At 44.8% G+C, this 21,426-nt stretch overlaps 2 protein-coding genes across 11 annotated transcripts in view; one reads left to right on the forward strand and one right to left on the reverse strand.

Annotated features, from left to right (window-relative positions):
- Positions 1-7,320, forward strand: part of mctp1a (multiple C2 domains, transmembrane 1a) — a 165,803-nt gene extending 158,483 nt beyond the window's left edge. For 6 of the 7 annotated variants that reach the window (XM_058636127.1, XM_058636128.1, XM_058636129.1 and 3 more), the window contains one exon: positions 3,510-7,320. In XM_058636127.1, the coding sequence (XP_058492110.1) occupies positions 3,510-3,581 (72 nt within the window). In that variant the 3' untranslated portion in view covers positions 3,582-7,320. The remainder of the gene's footprint in view (positions 1-3,509) is intronic. The other variant, XR_009241129.1, reaches the window with a different exon arrangement.
- An 860-nt stretch (positions 7,321-8,180) lies between these two features.
- slf1 (SMC5-SMC6 complex localization factor 1) overlaps positions 8,181-21,426 on the reverse strand; it is a 32,242-nt gene continuing 18,996 nt past the window's right edge. For 3 of the 4 annotated variants that reach the window (XM_058637313.1, XM_058637314.1, XM_058637312.1), the window contains exon 18: positions 8,181-8,701. In XM_058637313.1, coding sequence (XP_058493296.1) covers positions 8,202-8,701 — 500 coding nt within the window. In that variant the 3' untranslated portion in view covers positions 8,181-8,201. Of the gene's footprint in view, positions 8,702-14,538; positions 15,305-21,426 lie in introns of those variants that run through there. The other variant, XM_058637315.1, reaches the window with a different exon arrangement.

Consider the following 21,426-nt stretch of genomic DNA (forward strand, 5'->3'; position numbering starts at 1 on the left):
CCTTTTGGATCCGTGGGAGCTTGAAGCAAAACATTGATTGAGGATGACGTTTTATTATGTCCGTGTTCCTGCACTACACGTTCAGATGTGCTGTTTGCTACTTTGCTCGCGAGTGAATTAAATCATTCAGCCGTTCGCTCACATCTTCCTTTCATGAGTGCACCACTGTCATTGATTGCAGCCGATGTGGGCGCTCTGCCAGGACTGTCATGGCCCCTGGACGAAACTACCACAGCGTGCACACACGTACGCACATTCCCACACACAGATGGGGTCATATAAACCCGTCTCCGTCCCCTGGGTTTTTGTTCTGTTGTCTGCTTTAGTTGGCAGGTCTATAAAAGGATCCACACCCACATGAGAAAAGTATCTGTCATCGCCCGAGTGTCCACAGTCTCACCCAGTCTCCTCCTCACTCTCCATGTTTTCACTCCTGTTTCTTTGTTAGTCCGTCCCGCTCTCTGCCCTTCCGCCCTTCATCATCCTCGATTTGTATCTTGTTCCGCTCGCCCTCCCATCACTTCTCCCCTCCCGTGTTTTCTTCACCTGGACTGCCTCCGTCTTTGTCACCTCTCAGATCCGTCCCCTGCTCCCTTCTGTCACTGTATCCAACAAACCGGTTGTATTTGTACAGCTGTTTGGTAGGATGTTAGTTTGCCTTGTGGACAGTGAGGGATCAGATCAGTCTGGCTGCCTAGTGAGGCGTAGAGAGCAGCACATGTCGGCCAAACCACCATGTAAACGCCTTAACAGGACACTGGTGACCACTGCTGTGAGTCAGAGCAGCAGAGGCTCATTTTTTTGTCATCCGAAATTTCGACATCCATTTGAGTTTGGGGGTAAAGTTCAAATTCAAGCCTTAAAAAATCCATTCAAGTTAAAACTATACAGCCTACAAGCGCATCAAGCGCCACTTGGTCCAGCAGAGGGCACTCTAAGTGCAGCTTGGCTTTGGATCCTCTTAGAGTCAACAGGTAATTTCATGGGTTGTTTTTTTTTACTGTGAAAATGGAGGAAACAGGCAAAACCTCTGAAAGCCAAATATCAGAAAAGAAAGCTGTTACTTTTTAAACCTTAAAAAAACGCGTTGAAGTTCAAAATAAACAGTGTAGACATGCATCAGACTGTTTGAAGTAATTACTACATGGTCCAGCAGAGGGTGCTGTGAGTGCAGCTTGGCCTTGGATCCACTTTGAATCCATCAGGAAAATTAAGACCTTGATGTTTTTCTGTGGAGGATGGAGGATACGAGAAAGTAAAACCGTCTTCCTGAGCATCTGACATGCAGCATGTGGAAGTATTTCAGGCTTCACACCATAGACCGCAAACATCTGACTAAATCTGCTGACTCATCTGTTAGCTTAGCTGCCAGCGCCACTTGATTGAGGCGACGGAGGGGAAGGCATCACGCGCTGATCGACCTGATGTGACTAATAGTAAGAGTAACTATAAATGTTGCATCATCATGTTAGCTGTATCATGCTAGCATGATTTTTGGAAAAAGTGACAGCCCTATTCTACATCATAGACTGGAAAAATTACCCCAGGTACCCCATAATTTTGTGCAAATAGACCAGCAGTAAATATGTGCGTAAATATTCCGTCATATGCTGTTTACAAGTACAGTTTTCTGTGGATTTTCTAGCATGGAGGCGCTTGAAGAAGCATTCAGTTTCGCACTCGGCGGTCGGACAAGTCTGTGGCAAATGACGAACACCATTCCGAACCAAAAGAACGTTGAAAGCACTTGTCAAAGACACGGGTCTTCTGATTGCTTTAGCTAAGTGCTTATGTAAGCACCTCGTCATGTAGGAAGACGAGGCTATGTGGCTAATAAGATGCTAATAAAGTCAACCAGTAGGCTAATCCCTGGTGCAGTTTTGTGTTTTTTGTGAAGCAACGTCATACACACATGACGACAGGAGAGGGCAGCGGTGTGTAAATCGATTGTAAATCCTGTCCAAATAGTGCTTTAGCTGTTAGCTCCACCCAAGTGAGTCGTTGGCATTTTTGTGACAGCCTCAGTGGATTGGTATAGTGTGGTGTTTGTTTGTGTGTACACGCTGATTTGCTGGGACTCGCATGTACAGTATATGCACCTCAGATTTGTACAGTGCAGGCAGATAACACTGGAAGGCGACACTGAAGCGACAGCGCCAAACTGCCGGAAGATGGATGATGAAGGCTCGTTCCCAGCCAGCGCTGAGACACGCTGCCGTTCTCAGTCCACGGCAGACAGAGACCCACCATGAGGCAGAACAGAGGAACCATATTGACGTCAGTTTGTTGTCTGCCTGGAGAATCAGAGAGGATGTCACTCAGTCAGGCAGACAGAGTAGCCTGCAGTACACAAGCCTTGGAGGGATCCCACAGACAATACTGGCTCTTTGGTGCTGTGACTGTTTTTTTTTTTTCTTCTTCCTCTATTAGTATTCTGATTCAGTGGCTAGTGCTTGTCAGTGTCTTGAATCTGTCTCGGCTAGCGACTGTTTTTGTGCGTGCGTACACACGCGTGTGTGTGTACATCTGAAAGGGAGAGTCTGCAGAATGACAGTTCCTGGTTGTTGACGCTCAGCCACTGTGATGCCGTTGCATCCGAGTGTCCCTCACTTGAAGAGCTGTTTCTTTCTAGACTCCACTCACCAATCAATCATGTCCAGTCAGAATCAGTTCCCCCTTAAGGATAAATAACACATAAATGACTGCAGCATGTTTGGATTCAGGTTTATTTTTTTGACATTTTTGCCCCTAATTTGCGAAAAACTTTGTTTTAATGCAATTGAATGGAACATTTTGATGTTAGGTTCAGGTCTTCCCCGATAGAACATGATGTCCATTTTGAGGATATGTTTTTTGAGGAGTGTGATTGACAGCTGGTGTCGTCCCACAGGTGCCTGGTTGCAAGTGTCAAGTGTGAACTTCCGTCTTGAATCTCATATTGGTATTTTTTTTTGTTTTATAAGCGTGAGACGGCGTCCATTTATTTAAACGTGCGGTCTATGAGCCGAGCACAGACTTTGGTTTTCAAAGGGTTACAGTAAGGTTTTCCCCCTCCTTCTCATTTCTTTGCCCTTTCTCTCCTCACCATCTTGCCATGCTGAGATGACTCTGTTGTCTCTCCAAGCTTTCCCATGAGCCCTTGCCCTGTTCTCTGTTTGTTTGTGAGATCCCTTCCCGTAGGCCACGGTTCCACATCTGTGGAAGTGTGTGTGTGTGTGTGTGTGTGTGCATCTGTGTACGAGCACAAGTGTATTCCGTGCTTTGAACAGTGTGTATGGATTGTCTGTGTGTGTGTGTGTGTGTTGTAATCAGTGTGTAATCCCTTCCCTTAGGCCACTGTTCCACACAGCTGGACTCAGAGAGCCTCTGGAGGGTTTCTGTGCTATTCAAGCATCCTTTGCTCTTTCCACCTGACTGGGTGGTGTGTGTGTGTGTGTGTGTGTGTGTGTGTGTGTGCGCTTGTAATGCGACGTGCGTGCTTCTGTGTGTATTTCTGTGTGTTTTAACAGGTGCAGTACCAAGAGCTGAAACTGGATCCCAGTCCCAGTCCAAATAAAAGGAAGAAAAACAACCCCGGGTAGATGACTTTGTCCGCCCACCGACTCCTCTCTTCTCCACTTTTCTTCTCTCCGTCTATTACTGGACAACCGAGGAGCAGGAGCAGGAAGGCGGCGGCTCTGGACCAGCTCCACGCAACTGTCCTTCCTTTTGTTATTTCCTGTTTTCCTCCACCTCACCCTGTCTGTAATAACTCACGGTGTACAGTCGAGTTTCCTGCTGTGTAACTTTTGTACAAGAACGCGACGTAGCAGTCCCCTGAGTTACGATCGCCCGCGACGCTTTTGATTGATTTTTAAAGGCGAGCGGGGAGCGATGGCCGTAGTGACCTTTTCATCCCCTCGTTTCCTCTCTCCATCACTCTGACAGCTCGGTGAACTCTTTGTCTGTTCAAGTGTCACACGATGAGTTTGAACATGTGTACTTAAAGACACGTCCATGTCCATCCAAGTACAAGCCTTATTATACCAGTATGTCACATGATTACCCCACAAACAACCTCCTCAGACCGAAGTTATCAAATGATTTTGGTAGCGTGTTTATATTTTGTAATTGTTTTTGTATTGAAGTATCGTTTGTTTTCCTCCCCTCTTGGATGTAGTAATGATGTTATGTTCACTGGCAGTAATTTGGATGGCCCACACTTAACTCAGCCTGCCAAGTTGATTAGCAATTATGGTGGTAGCCTCCAGATACGTCCTTTTAATCAAACAAACAAACAAACAAACAAACTGGACCTACAAGCTGACGACTTGTGCTGGTATCTCACTGCGTTTAATCAATAGCCAGATTATCTTTTGTTTTTTTTTAAATAAATGGGCAATCTGTGATTTTATTTATTTATTTTTTTTTAATGACATCTGTGCATTGTGTTGCCGAGATCCAAATGTACAGAAGTAAGCATTTAAGCAGCCAAACCTGACTGTTAGAGAGTCACTGTATCTCCCTGTCTGCCTTTAGTCCAACAGGAGAGGATGAAGAAGTAGCTCCTGTGAGTCTGTTGGGTCTGCGACAGTCTTCCACTCTTTCCTCAAACTTGGATATTGAAGCTGCTGCTGCTGCTGCTACAGCTGCAGCTGCTCGGTTTCCTCGCTGCCTCCCGGTCCTCGACCTCCTGCACCGGCACATGCTCTCGTCTCATTGACTGCACATGCAAACAACCTTGCAATGTGAACCTGCGTTGAGTGAACTGAAGTTAAGTTAGTTTAGGAAAACAGAAGTGCGTAACTTTTAAATACAAATGTCTGTTATAGTCACACATTCATTCACCTCTGTCAGCTCCACGCGATTCTCTATGTGTTTGATTGTTTTTGGTCGTAAAGCGGAGTGAATTCTTCTACTAGTTTTGACGATGTAAATGTGTCCCCGCCCGCCCCTGCACTGCTGGTGTACACACACAAACGCTCCCTCAGTCAGGTTTGATTGTGATGTTTGACGGCCTCTTCTCAGATTGTTTCTGTTCACAAACAAGTCAAAACAGAGGCAGGATCATAATCGCCACAAGTTACGCACTGTAGCTTTAAAGTGAAAAACAAAGCAGACCAACTACTTAGAAGGTATTTCTTAAAATAGATGAATTACTGAATCCTTAAATGGTTCTCAAAGGAAAACAGACACTTGGCGCTGGACCCTAAACACCACAGTTGTCCTGTGAGTCGTCCTCTGTACCTAATAAAGTGGCCGGTGAGCGTAGCGTATCGCTAGTGAATTCGCCGATAACTTAACCGCTTAATAACACGTCAAAACCAGCAGTTCAGTTCAGAGTTCCATGTTCTCACCATGTTCTCAGTCTGTCAGGAGGCTGTTGCTCCGTTAATATAGACGTCACCCGGTCTATGCAGAGTGTCGGCAGGCAGACGGGCCTTTAGGCAGCCGCAGCCCCTAATCTGGTTTGAAAGGCTGGTCTACCTCCCTCTCAAGTCCCCGTGTGTGTGTGTGTGTGTGTCTGGGCAGCCACACACACACACACACACACACACATACACCCAGAAGCATGAACACACGCAGCTACAGCACACACTAACATGCTGTGTGTGATGCTCTGTGTGTGATGCTGTGCCCCAGGCTGGCTGCCCTCTCCATCTGCCCCACCTCCTGTGCCCACAGCTCAACTTTGATCTGCCGCTACACACACAGACACACACACACACAGAGGCAGAGGCTCGTACTGTAACGTGTGAACTGTGCATAAGCGTTTGCGTGTACATGTTTATGTCATCAAAGACGTGTTGCTTTTCTCAGTGTCGGTGTGTGTCGCAGTAGTTTGTCCCCTCCAGCTGTAGATTGATGTGTAGATTCAGTCGTGTGTGTGTGTGTGTGTGTGTGTGTGTGGCAGAAGTGCCAGCTGTTAGTCAGTGTGCTGGTGGAAAGTGCCGTCAGCGAGATGAGCAGCAAGTCGTTGTGTGACAAGATGAGGCTCTGAGGGGACTTAGGCCTGAGATGTCAGGGATGAGGGTGTGTGTGTGTGCTATTTCAGATCCTTCTTCCCATCATGCATCTCTGCGTCTGCTCTCACCGCGGTTCCCTCGTTCGTCAGTGAGCGAGGTTGCGACCCTGTCTGAAGGGAACGGTCTCCTGGGCTTCTCGTTGAGCATCTGTTGAAAGATCACAGCTCATGCTACATTTGAGGAGGTCTCCTCTCATCCCACTGATCCCTCCACCCTTCTCATCTTCTCCTTCCCTTTTACCCCCCATTTTTTTCTTCTTTTTTTTGTGTCCCTCAACCCGTTTTGTCTCCCTGTCCGTCTTTATCACTCTGAAACCCCCTTAGCAGCGACTCCGGCTCTCTCTCTCTCTCTCTCTGCCATTTTGTCATCCTCGTGCCCCGGCCTGTCTGCTCGCCGTCACCTCTCCCGCTCGCTGGCTCCCTCCTCACCCATCCATCTCCATGCTTAAATATCAACAGGCTTGGATCTGTCACTCCAGAGAGCCATTGATTTTGTTTTGTTGTGTTGAGGAATCCACTTGATAGACAATAACAGACTGTCCCCCCCCCCCCCCCCCCAGAGCGGCGTCGCAGACTGATTATAGCTTCCTCAACAAACACACTCGGTGGTTCTTGAAGGATGTCTTTTTATAATGCCTGAAGGGACCGTGTGAATACGTGATATGTATGCGTCTCCTACTGTATGTAGTTATTTTACAGCAAATTGTTGTGACTATTGTGTGGTACTGCATCCAAATGCTGTTTATTTTTGGGTCATTTATTATTTGGTTTGCAACTAAAACCAAAGTGTTTTTTCTTCTTGTTTTATTTGTTTGTTGAGTAAAAAAAACACAAAGAATGTAAGAGATTGACAGCTGCAAAGGGTTAAAAACAACAACAACAACAACAAAAAAACAGCACTTTTATTTGCACCACATTGAAATGAGACTATTTTTTAAATGATAACTGTACATAGCTAATGACTATAATAATTTATGGTTGTGTTTTATACTGTATGCCTGTTGATGGTCTGGTGATAATGTTGTAAAGTAGGTGTATGCCTGCCTCATTTTCTAAAAATCTGTCTCAAATCTTTATGTTTTCTTCTTCTGCCTGCAAATGTTGCCTGCCTGTGACATATTTTTTATGTATGTGACCAATGACATTTCAGGAGAGGAAATACTGTAGGAGGTGAGACGTGTATCGGTCAGAGAAAGAGAGGTTGAAATGTATATTTCTAATTTGACAGATGAAATGCATCTGATGTATGTTGCTTATTTTGAAATGAAAAAGAGAAAAAAAACAAACCAAAACAAGATTAAATATTTTTTATCATCTTCAGTGTGGATTCAATTCAAGTGTTTCTTTCTTTTTTAAAGCAAACACTGGTTAAAATAGGAGACTTATGTACAACATTAAAGGGCAACTAGACACACAATTCAGGTTCAGGTTCAGACCTTCTGATTTGAGCAGATAATCTCGCCAAATGATCCGATGAGGATGAATGTGAAGCTTGTTTATTGTTTCCTGAGAGATGTATCGCAACCAAACGGAGAACTAACCCGACGTTTCTATTTCTATGTTTCTGTGAGATCCCAAATCCCTGGAATCTCCTTCCAAAAATCAGTGAAAGTGTGTGGTTCTGCGTCTGGACTGGATCGTGTCGTCTGTGCTTTCTCGGGATTAAAACATTAAAAGTCGGTGACAGTTTGTTGCGTCTGTGGTGAGATTTGAAAATCCTCTACTATGAGGCAGGATTTAACTCCACTTATCCTAAACACACAGATCTCATTGCTTCACTTCACCTGTGGTCAGCTTCAGGAAGTGGCTCAGTTCACAAGTATCTGAATCCAGGATAACGTTTATTTTTTAAGTCACGCCACTTCAGTCGTCAGCGCAAACAACTCTCTGCCCAAAATTGCAGCGGCCATTTTCCTCTAAATGACTGAAAATAAATCAATAGGCAAACTGCTAAAGTGTGAACAAACGTATTTATTTACTATAAATAACACCTACCAACATGTGGAAAAATAATTTAATCTTGAAACATTGAAACAAAATGTGTCAAAGTTAACATCTACAAATGTACAGAACAGTTTAAACAAACTAAAGAAATGATCATGACTTCAATTAGTGCGGTACAAATGTGGTGAGGGACATCTCCCATGATTCCCCACTGTACTGTATGTTAGTGTACGTTTTCTCAGTGTATTTGGAATCAGGAACCATCAACTAGCGTCTGTGCCCGACACTTCAGATGCTCCAGAATCTCCATGAGGAACTGTGTGTTCTGTCCTGTGCACTCTTTCACAGCCTGGGACACCTGACCCAGGTACATCCCTCTGCTGAGCTCCAACAGAGTCTCTACGTCCTCCGCCAGCCTCACTGCCCGCTGGTCCGTCCAGCCCGAGGTCACGGTTTGGTAGGAGTGGGTCTCCAGGGCTTTGACCAGCCTGTGGCCCAGGCTGCGGGCCCCGTCGCCGGGCTTGTGCGTGCGGCCCGGGAGGCCCCTCTCCTGCTGGTAGGAGAAAATCAAGTGGGCCAGCAGAGTGGATCCGGCCTCCAGGAGCGGGAGGTTCCAGACCTCGGCGGCCGCGTTTCCCGGCGCCGAGTCGCCGACCTGTGCGCAGTGAAGAAGCTCCTCCCTCTGACTCGGCGAGGAGACCAGATCCAACGCGGTGTGTCCGTCTCCATCGGTCTGCTGGAGGAGAGATGAGCCTGGAGGAGCAGAGGGTCACAGAGATTATCAGATTATATGACCTTTAAGTCTCTGTGATGATTGAAAAAAAATTTACCAGTTTTAAAGAAATAAGTTTTCTGATTTGTCAGCTTTCTAAATGTGAATGTTTCTGGTTTCTTTGTTCCATGCAACACAGAAAATCATGAAAACTGAATCTTTTTTTGGTTTGAGGAACGCTGATCAGCTCTCTCTGACATTTTCTGGACCAAACGATTCCTCGATGAATCGAGAAAACAACGGACAGATTCGTGGATCATGAAAATAATCGTTAGCTGCAGCCCTAGCAGTATTTACTGAAACTTAGAATTAGAGATGGGACAATAATCATGATTAAGAGCTCTAACAATGAGTCGATGAAGGTGAATTTCTATTACTGGGGTGATCGTAAACAGGGAAAATCAATACTCCATGCGTCATGAGAGGCTTTAAAATGCTGTCTATTCAGTCCTAGTGATTTATTTCAAAGTGCCACAAGTGTTGTTTTTGCTTTCTGTGACATTACAACATTTTACGACACTTTCTGGTGGCATCAGTACATTGTTTCGTTGTGTCTGTATCGGTATGTTTTCAAGAAATAAAAAACCTTTTCACAAAGCTTAGATAAAAGCTCCACTCATTTATGTACATGACACAGGAAGTACACAACTTTCAAAACAGCCAAAAGTTACACACTGTAGCTTTAAATGACCTTGGAGGTTAATGAGTCGAATGTAAACATCCTGCCGGAGCATCGGCGATAACATCACGACACAGCTCATGTTGACATACCAGCTTAAGCTACTGTAAACTGCACTATCACTGCACGCGGCCAGAGACACAGGGACGACGCATGGGGAGTTTAAGTCCAACGGCTGCTTTCCCACCGGGCCTCAGTGCCACTCACTGGGCGTGGAGCTGAGCGTTAATGTCAGCTGACACCTTGTGTGAACTGTGTGACTGCGGGGTCAGTTTGTGTTTAGGGTGAGTGACCCTGATGGAGGCTCACAGCAGAACATGTCAGTGACCTGAGACTGGACTGGGATTAGGGATTTTTACTATGAAGCACAGTAGGGGAAAATATACACCTAGTAGCACCAAGAAAGTGTTGTCTTTGGAATTTTGGAGGACAGTAGGTGGCGTCGTAACAAACGAGGGAAAAATTTGTTTGTAAATATAAATATCAACTTCATTTTAAAATTCAAGCCCTTTCAATACCCATGTCAATTTTCAAAAACTAGGGCCTCAAGGGCCTTGAAATCCTACGTTCAAGGACGGGGGGGGGGACAGCCGGCATTATTGGACATCAATGTGACTACATTAACAGCACTGAGTGAGAGTTATTTCAGCCAATGAATATAAAATGATAAAACTTTTATATTTTATCAAAAGGAGAAAAAAGAAACTGGACACACAATGGCCATTGGCTGCTATGATTTGTAAAGAGCAGTGTTGTCCATGGTCGATATAATCCTGAATCTGTATCTGTATCCTCTCATCATTGCAGACAGTCAGACGTACACACGACTTTCCAGGTCACCTTTGCCCTTTAAACCCTGCCTCCCTTCACGCCGACCTTTTGTTCCCCGTCCTCTTAAGAGAACTCGCAGTTATAATGGGCAACTTTTACCAACTCCTCTGTTGATTCTTCTGCTTTGTCTGCTCACAAGTGAAAAGCCATTTATTTCCCAGTGTCAGACGGGGCCGCGCGCACTTAGCCTACGCGCGGCGGGGCCGACTTTAGCGCCGGCCCTTTGTTTGCTTTCACATCGACCCATTTCTGCGGCAAACTGCCTTTGATGGCACTTGACTGTTCAACCTCGCCGCTGCTGCCACCGCTGCTGCTGCTGCTGCCACTTGTGAGTGGGTTTATGGCTCTGTGGAGGCGCGGCGTGACACGCAAGACAGACAGTGTTTGTATACGGATGTGTGTGTTTATCGTGACAGAAACCTCAGCGACTCAAAACACAAAAATGTCAAAAACATAAAAGAAAAAAAGAAAAGGTTTAAATGTAAAGAAAAAAAAAAAAACTGTGCCGGAAACCGATCCAAACGCCGAGGTTATGAGATCGCTCTTAGCGGGGAAGGTCGGCGCTCGTCTACCTTCCCGTGCTTGAAGCCTGAGTGGCGAAAAACTCAATCTGCATAAATTGTGGCGTTAATCTACATAAACTTTTACATAAGCGGCAACATTTCACATGCAGGGGTCAGGTGTTGAGGGGGCAGCAGTCAAGGACGTAAGAGCATCGGATTTTTATCAAAGTGGCCACAGGAGAAACGCAGAGGGGCGGGAGGCGGAGCAACATCTCCTGTGTGTGTGTGTGTGTGTGTGTGTGTAGATGTTCAGCGTGGGTCATAATCACCAGGTTTTTATAACAAGCCGTTCTTACTGTTATTACTCATCTAACAACAGTGGCTGTTAGGGCAACTATTTGGATAATTGACTAATTAATTTGAAGATTAAACAATTTCCTGGCTTCTAAAAATAGGGATATTTTCATCCTCAAGTCATTTGATATCATTCAAATTCATCATTTTGGCTTGTGGACAAAACGACGCCATCATTCCCAGGTTTGGGAAACCAAAAAAAGTCCAAAACCAAAAAAAGTATTCGATCAATCAAGAAAATAATCCACAAATGAATTGATTATGATTTAAAAAAAGAACCAGGACGCGTAGAAAGAACCAGGACCACCAGACTGTGGATTCAAAAGAAACAAGGAAAAAGAAAACACACAAGACACATGAGACACTGCGTCTGTGGAGATTGATCCGTCTTTGTCACTTAAGATGAACATTACAAAGAAAAAAAAGACAGAATGGCTTCTATAAAGCGAGGCTGTTTGTCTTCATCCCGACACACTGCTCCGTGCTTTTCCTTTGAGAGCTCCAGCCTTGGACTAAGCTCTGCGAGGGGCCTTTAAGCCCGAACCACCAGCTCAAGTGCTGGAGAGTGTGGAGTGTTTTTCAACCAGAGGTGAAAAAAAAAAAAAAAAGATGGGAAGACGAGATTTACTTCTCCTCACTCGTAGTTATTTCTTCTTTCATCAAACATGTGTATCTAGTGTAGAACGTAAAGAACAAAAAACCACAAACAAGAAAAAGGACAAAAGTTAAATACACGCAAGTAAACGTGTGTATTATCACTCGTCCTCTATGACTGAGTTCAACCCTTTACACCTGGAACTTAAACGCATCCTGAATGTGTCTCTCGTGACCGCGTGAGAAAAGATCTGACGCCTTTTCCTTCCTCAATATTGTGATGGTGGCTACAAATAACTTAATGTATGGAAACTGAGACTCGGACGACATCAGTGGCTGAGGAGGCGGTCTCTAACTGCATCCTGAGAATGGAGTCTGGATCTGAGTGAGCCTTCACGATGGATTGGGGAGAGTTTCGACTACCGTATTTAGAGCGATCTGCCCGTGACGGCATCACTCGGGACGAAACTGGGTCTTCGATTCAGAGATTGTTCTGATCAGTGAATCCCACTTGGGTCAGACCGAGAACAGTTCCTTTACTCGGTAGGCGGGGTCTGGGCTGCGAGACACGTGGCGCGATGTCGTACTGGTGCGACGACAACGAGCTACGGCATCGAACGTGACATAACCGACAACAGTGGAGGACGTCCAGCTACGAGAATAGACGGCCGGAAAAACAGGAAATTCTGTCGCCAAGCAGTTGTGGGTGGAGCCGGTCTAGCACCATCCTAATCATACCGTAGCAGTCGTGGGTGGAGCCGGTCTAGCACCATCCTAATCATACCGTACCATTTGACTCTCAAGGGAAGGGTAGGGGCCGGTTATTTTGGTACTGTTCCTAATAGGAACACAAAAAAATGCGTACCGTAATGTACCAAACAGTATATTATTCTCCTCTCATGGGAAAATACATCGTTACAGCAAAGACAATTAGAGCTAATTATGGTTGTCCTACTTGTTTACTGTGATCCACTGGAGAACCTGCCCCCCCCTTAAAACTGGACACTAAACTAAAACACTTATTTCAGGAGCAATCTGCTCTGATGTCTTCAGTGTAACACACCTGTCACTTTCCTCAAACGCGTGTACGACAAACAAAACAAAACAAACAGATCTACGCGACTGCGTGTCTTCAGCTTAGAGCTTGGTGTCGCCTGGCGACATTCCCTGATGGTCGGAGGCAACAGCAGCAAAACACAAAAGACGTGTCCATGAAAAACATCAGAACTGAACTGCACTGCACTTGTGTGTTTGAGCCACTGGAGAATAAATAGAGAATAACTGACTCCGTATTTATCATCAGTGGCTACAGACGCGCACGCGGTTCAACGGCACTTATAACACAGACATCAAAAATCACACACAAGACATGAACATAGCATCACTTGCTGTGTATAATGTAACATACACCACACACTGTTATGAGACCAGAGGCTTGGGGGATGGTTTTGGTGCAGGCACGGCGACTGAAGTGAATCCAGGTACTGCCGCTGGGTGTCAGATATGCTGCAGTGGAGATAAATACAACACCTGGGGGATTACATGAGAGCACAGGGTAATTACACCACCCTTTATGTGTGTGTGTGCGTGCGTGTGTGTATGAATTCTGCTAAACCATCAGCTCGCACTGAAGCTACAGCAGAGAGGAGAGATTTCACATTATGAGCAAAAAGCCAGAGCCTGATGCAGCAGCCAGATGCTTCACACACACACACACACACACACACAAACATACACATTCATATATATACATACTGAGCACAGAGCCCTTTGGCCTTTAGAGGGCAGGCGAAGACAAGAAATATAAAAGCAAGAGTGGAGGAAGGGAAAATTGGCGCAAAAAGAGGGAGGGAGGGAGGGAGGGAAGGAAAGAAAGATGCAGTGCTCCCTCCCCCTATGTCTCTCTGACTCTTTCTCTCTCTGGTCTGAGGGGCTGAGGCAGACAAGCTGGAAACCAAGCAGCTCCACAGCAGGGTAAACATCCTCTCTCTCTCTCTCTCGTTCTCTCCCTCCCTCCCTCCCTCCCTCACAGACTAAAAAAGTGAGGCAGGGTGAGTGTGTGAACTGCAGCCAGGGGCACGGCATCGCATATCCACGGGGAGATGCTCGCTAGCGACTAGAAACCACAGCAAAAAAACAACAAGTCAAGCACCAAAAGCAGCCAGCGGAGAGAGAGAGAGAGAGGGGAAGAGAGAGAGAGAGAGAGAGAGAGAGAGGCATCAGATGCAGGGGGGAGAGAAACACCAGCCAGACGTATATGAATATGCTAAAAAAATCTGCCTCTGCTTTAGCACCGGGGTCTGAGCCGGAACACTCGGTAGTCAGTGTGTGTGTGTGTGTGTGTGTGTGTGTAAAAAAGAAACATGGCCGGGGGGGAGAGTGTGTGGCGGTTACGTCCAGAATTACAGTACATCTCCCTTTTGAATTCTGCCTAAATTATACTAACGCAACCACATCGAGTGGAAACTGCTGTCGCCCCAGTCACAGGTGAGCATCGTCTAAAAGGGCTGTGTCTAAAGGGGGGGGAAGGACAAGGGCACCATGCAAAAGCATGGACACCAACTGCTGCAGCTGCTACAGATGTGGACTCTCGCTTATGTAACCAAATCGATGAAAACGGTTGACTTTGTTTATTCGGTTACATCCCAAAACCTTACATTTTTACACCTTATTTTTGTATGTTTCGCATTTAGAACGGAGAGTTCTTCACCACAAGAAGCAGAGGAGACATTAGCTGTTACTCGAAGCAGTCCGATTACGTAGTTCACGTAGTTTACGTAGTGTAAACAGATCTGCTCTCGAGCATTTCCGAGGGCACTGACCTGGCAACCAAAGTGACAGCAGAGACGATGCTGTGACTGCCATCGCTACAACACTGAATCCTCACATCCATGATAGTGAACTTAGTCGGCTCTGCCAGCCAGGACCAGGAGCGACTGGAGTGAATACAAATATGTGCTGGATAATCCCCAAACTGTTGAGTAGGATTTTTGCTTGAAATGCAAATGTGTCTCTAATATAGTTACTCACACTATTTGAAAGTGAAGCCAACAGGAAAAAAAAAAGAACAGAGGAAAAATCAATACGTGAACTTAAAAGAGTGTTTTACAGACATGCATTATTCCAACAAATTACAGGTGATTATAAATCTGTTTGAACTTGATTTTTAAAGTGGAATATTGTGATGGTTAAATGTCTTGTTGTGGGGAGATCTATTGTCTTTTAGTGGAAAACTAGCCTCGCAAGATCAGAAATCAGGAGGTCTCGTGAGAAACAAGAACTGCTTTAGGGCACGACACTCACCCGCCTCCGATTATAAGATCATATTATCGTAGACACTCATCGCGGCCGAGCTGCTGAAAAAGAAGTGGACCAAACCCGAGGAAGAGGAAACGACTGAATGGCAAGAACTGGAAAACAAAGACGCATGTCAAACCAATTCTGACCTGGAGAAACTCTCTGTTCCTCAATGTTTGCGATCGTTGTAAAGGTGTTTGCGTGACCGCTTTTTATGAACGATGTTCCATCAGCATCAGCATGGACAAGGCTCCACGGTCAACGGTCAGCGTCTGCGGTGAGTTTTAACGACGGTGAGGATAACGTGGCAGGCACAAGGGGGCGCTCTGTAGAGAGAAAGGCGAAAGAGCGGGAAAAAAAAGGTAAAACCCTGATGGAAACCCATTTAAATTGAAGATTCAACACTGTTAAAGTTTGTAGTTTTATACTGTGTCACACAGGTATGAATGTACATAGCTGACCCACAGTAGAAACACAAGCCGGATCCTGGTTTAACATTACAAAGGTCAAACTTCATGAAAAGCCGCTAAATTAGACGAGAGACGGAATAGCAGCAATTTCCTGTTGACACAATAACATGAATATGCAATCAGATTAATTCCTTAAAACAAGCTGCAACAGAGTCGACCTCACCGCACCCGACTTCACCTTGAAAGCGCTTCTCTTTACATTTGACGCCACACGTTCTCTCGGCGTCGCTCGCAACTCTTTGTTTTCCCTTTGCAGCGCTCATGTGAAGGTGAGCTAGAGGTGGACTTCATGGCGGGAACCATTAAACGTACGACACTTGACGAACGCTGCTGACTTCCAACACCCATTTTTTTGACTTCTTGTCAATGAATAAAAATATTATTTTTTTCTTTTCTATTACCTTTTGTTTCAAATGTACTTTTTAATTCCTTCAAGAGTTGTTGAAAGTACACGAGGCAGGAGCGCGGGGGACAGAGTACTATCATTTTGCACTCGTGGAGTGTATGATGATTTAAGTTCAGGGTTGTTGTGCAGAGACAGAGAGTGATCTTCACGCCAACAAAACAAACTCCTCTCTGGCCTTTACCCACGCTGTTATTCCTTATTTTCAATCAGCGCAGGAACTCATAAAAGAGATGAACTAAACCTTGAAACGGGCTTTTGTTTGCAGATGTGTTTTCAACAGCTCTCAATTATCGCGTCGTCCATAGAAACAAGCGTATGACTAACTGAACCTTGTCAGTGTGAGAAATAAATAAATAGAGTTTAATGTTCCTTGACCCCCCCCCCCCCCGCTCCCGTTGGCCTTCGTTCTTACTGAACGCTGTGGTTGTTTGAAAAGAAGAAGAAGAAGAAGAAAAAAAAAAGAGCAAGACCTGCGAGTTTGTACTTTGCAAAGGTGAAGCGATGAGGAACGTGGAAGGAAACCTCTGTGACGAAGAGCAACATCAGTTGTTTTTGGCTCATCTCTGACCCGCACGTATACAAACACTACAATGATTTGGAGAAAACATCTAATTCTGACTTTAGTGAACCCAGCGTTCACTGTGGGGACAGATGTTGAACATAACCGTGAGATATTTAACTGCACTGAAATTAAAGTTAACACGTTACGAGCAATTTCAGTTCACAATTCAACAAAATGTTGACACTTGTCCAACCGTTTTCAATTATGAACTCTTTCATCATGAAACACACGACTGTTGAATGATTTACCTGAGATTTTTCTGACAGATAATGGAAAAGTGAATTGATTTGTGATACTTTTTTTTTTCAAAAGTACATTTTCAGTTCATTATTTATGGTGTAAAAGATAAAGAAATTAGATTACTGAACAAACATGACTTATGTAAACATGATATATGAACACGACCTTTACATTTAGTTTGAACAAACTGATTTAGTTTGCGTTTAATGAGGTTTGAGCGATCATTCCCCACGGAAACATCAAATATTACTCTACTACTCTATTCTTCAACTAATCTGTATGATACACACCGACACACTGGGGCCGAGTGATCTGGGGAAAATATCTGATTTCGGTTTTTCTGAGAGTTCATGCAATTGCAAATTCAGTGTGGTGATTTCAGTTCAATGTTATTTATTTTATCTAACATTTATTATAGAACCAGGAAAAAGTCCCATTGGGATTAAGAACCTCTTTTTTGAAGGAAGACCTTGTCAAGACAGACGGCAACACAATGACCTCAATTTGAGTTCATTGAAATCAAGTGTTTCACAAACACAACTTCATATAACGGGGGAGTAGATAGCATGAAACAGGCACGGTGAGAGGAGGAAATAAGAAGTATATAGTCGGAAAAAAAAAGTCCTTGAAATACAGCCTGGAGAAACCTGCAGCTGAAACATCAACACGCGCGAATGAAGCCGAGCGCTCCAAACACAGTCTCACCTCTAATGGTACGAGAGCTCAGCTCCTCTCAGCTTCCAGTTCAAGACCCACAGGGAAATAAGTGCTGAGCGGAATGAACTTTCTTTACCATGTTGACAGTGAAGAGGCCCAAGTGGGTCGAACACGCAACCTCTGAGTGTGTGTGTGTGTGTCGATGACAGAGATGGACAAACAGACACAGACAAACCATGACAGTCTGCGGCGGTCCGAGGGGATAGTGTGTTTCCTGTGCCACTGAGCAAATGACATTTTTCTGCTCCACAAACACTTGTTCACGTTAAGGTCTGCAGGGACCGACGCATGCATGCAGCGCGGCGAGTGCGAGTGTGTGTTTTGGTGTGTGTGTGCGTGTTCGTGCGAGACGCACAAAACTCCACAAAACAAGACATTCAAGACGGGAGTCGTGCAGCAGCCTCTGCTGTCGTCTGACAAACAATAATAATACTGTGCTTCTATACTTCTATAGTTTTGTACTCTTCAAGCCTCTAAACGAATCTGAGTGTGTGTGTGTGTGTGTGTTTTTCTAAGTCTAGGCGGACTCCATGTGCTTACTAACACGGTGGGCTGTATTGAGAGGACGCCATCAGCGATTACAGTCACAGGGCCGAGTGGTGACAGCTTAAAGGATCTTTTCTTTATTTCTCCACCCCCTTTGCTCACTGACACACCTCCTGTGTGTGTGTGTGTGTGTGTGTGCCAGGTCTGAACTGCACAGTTAAAGGCTGTGGGTTATTTTCCATTCCGATCAGAGGTACAGGCTGCCTTGGGCCACCCTGCAAAATTTGAACAACTCAACCAGCTGAGGACGGGGGGGAAGACGAGGAGCATAATTTTTGTTTCGTTTGCGATACTTATGAAGCATTTTTGTGTTACGCTGCAGTTAAGCTGTAGTTACGACGTGAATGGGGACAGCAGCGAAGATGCTTTGCAGAAGCATGAAACAAAAACACCTTTTCTCTATCGTCCTATGGCCTGAATCATCTACGACAGTGTGTAACCTCAACTATCTCTGTAACGTAGCATGTGAGATTCAGGGAAAACAACATTTGTGTATATGTAAACATACAGCACAATAGCCAAGGAAACACACATTCTTGTAAAGCCTCCTGAGTGAGGACACTTACATACATTCTCTGCAGCTCCTTGGCCTAATTTCAAATCATCACAACTAAATGTCTAACCCTAAAACCAAGACTCAACCCGTTAAAAAAAAAAAGCTCTTTCAAGGTGCGAACACCTGCGGAAACATCCCAGCAAGGTCAAAATGTCCTCACAAAGATAGGTATGAATCAAAAATGTGTCCCCGCAGCCTACTACAGACATGTACACACACACTTAATATACACAGGGTCATGTGGGGTGGCCATGGGCAAAGGGAGGAGGAGGGGAGTCAGCCTTGCCCTCAGCCATGGCATCGTTTCTTTGCCAGCTCTATAAGCCTGGAGGGACTGAGGTAGAAGGGGGTAGGAGGTGGGATCCAAACCCCCGATCTACAATTCACCCTAAAAACACACACACACACACACACACACATACACAAAAGCCTCCATGCAGACAAGCTTACAAAGGGGGTGAGATCACTCCCAAATAAAGCTTTGTTGGTGTGCCAGTGTCAGAGTTGCCCTCTCTCTCTCGCTCTCTCTCTCTGGCCTGGCAGCGAGGTTCAGCCTGTCTGTTGGAAACAACTAGGACAACAACAGGGTGAATGCCTAAATAAAGTAAAAAAAAACACACAGTTTCTGGAGATGTAGCAGGCACACTGGAGGAAAAAGGAATGTGATAAATAAAAACAAAAAGAATACAAAAACTAGACTGTTTTCAGGAAGCGTTTTTACGGTGCAGCGAGTCTCCCCGGCCAAACAAACTCATTTATGGCTGCTTTCAAAAAAACAGCCACGAGCACAAGAGTCCTGTCCGAGTAAAAAACTGACATGAGTCACAACATAAGGAGGGTTAATGGAAGTATGCGTGATGCAGCCATCCTCCCCAAAGCCAAAGACTTTTTTTTTTTTTTTTACATTTTACAACCTGGACTCGCCAACCACATGAAGATCACAGGAAAGGGAACAAGAGAAACAGTTATAGCCTAGAGTCAAGAGGACCACCTCCTCAACAACTCCCTGCTGTAGCCTTTGGATACCCCACCATCAAGGTGTGAGGAAGAAGCAAACAGTCAGGACCAGAGCGAGGGGGGGGAGAAGTGTTTAAAATTCAGAAAATCCTCACTCCTATTGTTCTGCTCGGTCCTTGCAAAGAGACCAGGCCGAGACAGCAGGCCCAACGTCTACACACGGTCTTCTAATTTTACTGATAGATAGCTGCTTCTTCGTCTGACCTCTTTTAATTTGCTTTCCCCTCCTGTTACTGAACGAGGGAGGGAGGGGAAAAAAGAGAAAAGGGGAGCGCTCTCTTGTTTCCTCTCCGGGACCAAACAATCCCAGTCTAATTTATTTTTTGAGGACAGAATATGTACATGTGTTAATGGGAAAGTCGAATCAAATTAACTATAATTAGGCAAACTGAGAAGTGAGCAGAGGCAGACGTACAGTATACGCTACATGGGAGATTTGTTCACCGCGAGCAAATTACACTCCTCCCTCAAAAACACGTACGCGTGCATCTCCTCCGACACCTGCTGCCGTACACCTCGCCGCGTCCCCCGAGCTCCGACACCCGTCGCGCTCGCTTCAACCCTCCTGAGCGCCGAGTGTATGTGGCACGCAGACACGCAGACATGCAGGCGCCGAGCTCGTCGTGTCGTGACACATTACAGAAAAAAAGAAGGAAAGAAAAAACTGCATGGGAATTTTGACGCGTCCTGACTCCTTAAATCTTGTCAAAAAAGACATTAACAGATATCTTATGAGGTAATCTGTTTGGACAGTTCTGTGTAGTAAAGAGACATTATACATGATCGAGGATTAATACAGCGGGAAAAAAACAAACAACTGCTCAAGCCTCTGGGGCCCCAGTATCATTTCTGTGAGCACATCATTCTTTATGAACACAACGCAAGAACTAGTTTGTTATTAATGTATAAAGCATTGTTGTCGTGCTCTTAGCAAATCCCTCAAATAACAATAGAATAAACAAAAACATTATATACACTCCAATTGATGGCAGAGCTGAGTGGGAAATCCAAACTGTTTACTCTTAAGCAGTGCGTTAAGAGCCCAGAGTTAGAGATGAGCAGACTGGACATCCATATCTGTATCATAACAGCGTCTTTTGGGTCGTGACAATAAGGATAATTAGTTGATATCCTTTCAAAATTTGAATCGTCTGAGTTATAACTCGTTAATTGTTGCTTACAGATTAAATCAGCAGACAACTCTTGTTTACTTTCTTTAAACGTTAGCATTCACGGGAAAATTCAAAGACTTACAACTAAAAAAACAGTGTAGAAACATTGAATCATGGGTAAATATTCCGATATTCTACTGTTAAGGTAAATTGTGCAGTAAACTATTCAAAAACCTAGATGTGGGTGCTGCTGTCTCCATGTTTGTCGCCGGGGAGGATGCTAGGCCCATGAGTAAGAAATTAGGAAGTCATTTAAATCTTTAAAAACAACAATCACAATATTATCTTAGAAGATATGTCTTATCCACTACCTAGTAAATGCCTCAGTCAGTGTCACGCTCCGCCTTCTTCTCCGCCTACATGCAGCTCTGCATGCAATCAGCTCACCTGCAGCAAGAGCACACCTGCTCCCAATCCCTTAATCGAGCACCTACTTATTCCCTGGTTCTCCAGTCACTAGTGGCCACATTGTTACAGACCTCTGTGTGGTGAACGTCACAGCTCTCTAGAAGTTATCTCAGTGCTCTGGTGCTAGTTATTTGCAAGTTATATTCTGCCTTTGTTAACTCCTGTGCTTAGAACTTGAACGACAATTTAAAAAACAGTGTGTATGTTGTGAGCAGAATATTTGTAACACATTTGGAGGGTTTTGTTTCAAAAATGAGCTTTAACAGCTTAGTTCAACTACATCTAACCAATACAGTTATTGATGGACACCCAAGGTTGTGATCTCAGTATCTAAATCAAGCAATCTCCCCCACC

The sequence above is a fragment of the Solea solea genome, chromosome 8 (genome assembly GCF_958295425.1).
Source record: "Solea solea chromosome 8, fSolSol10.1, whole genome shotgun sequence".
Classification (NCBI taxonomy): domain Eukaryota; kingdom Metazoa; phylum Chordata; class Actinopteri; order Pleuronectiformes; family Soleidae; genus Solea; species Solea solea.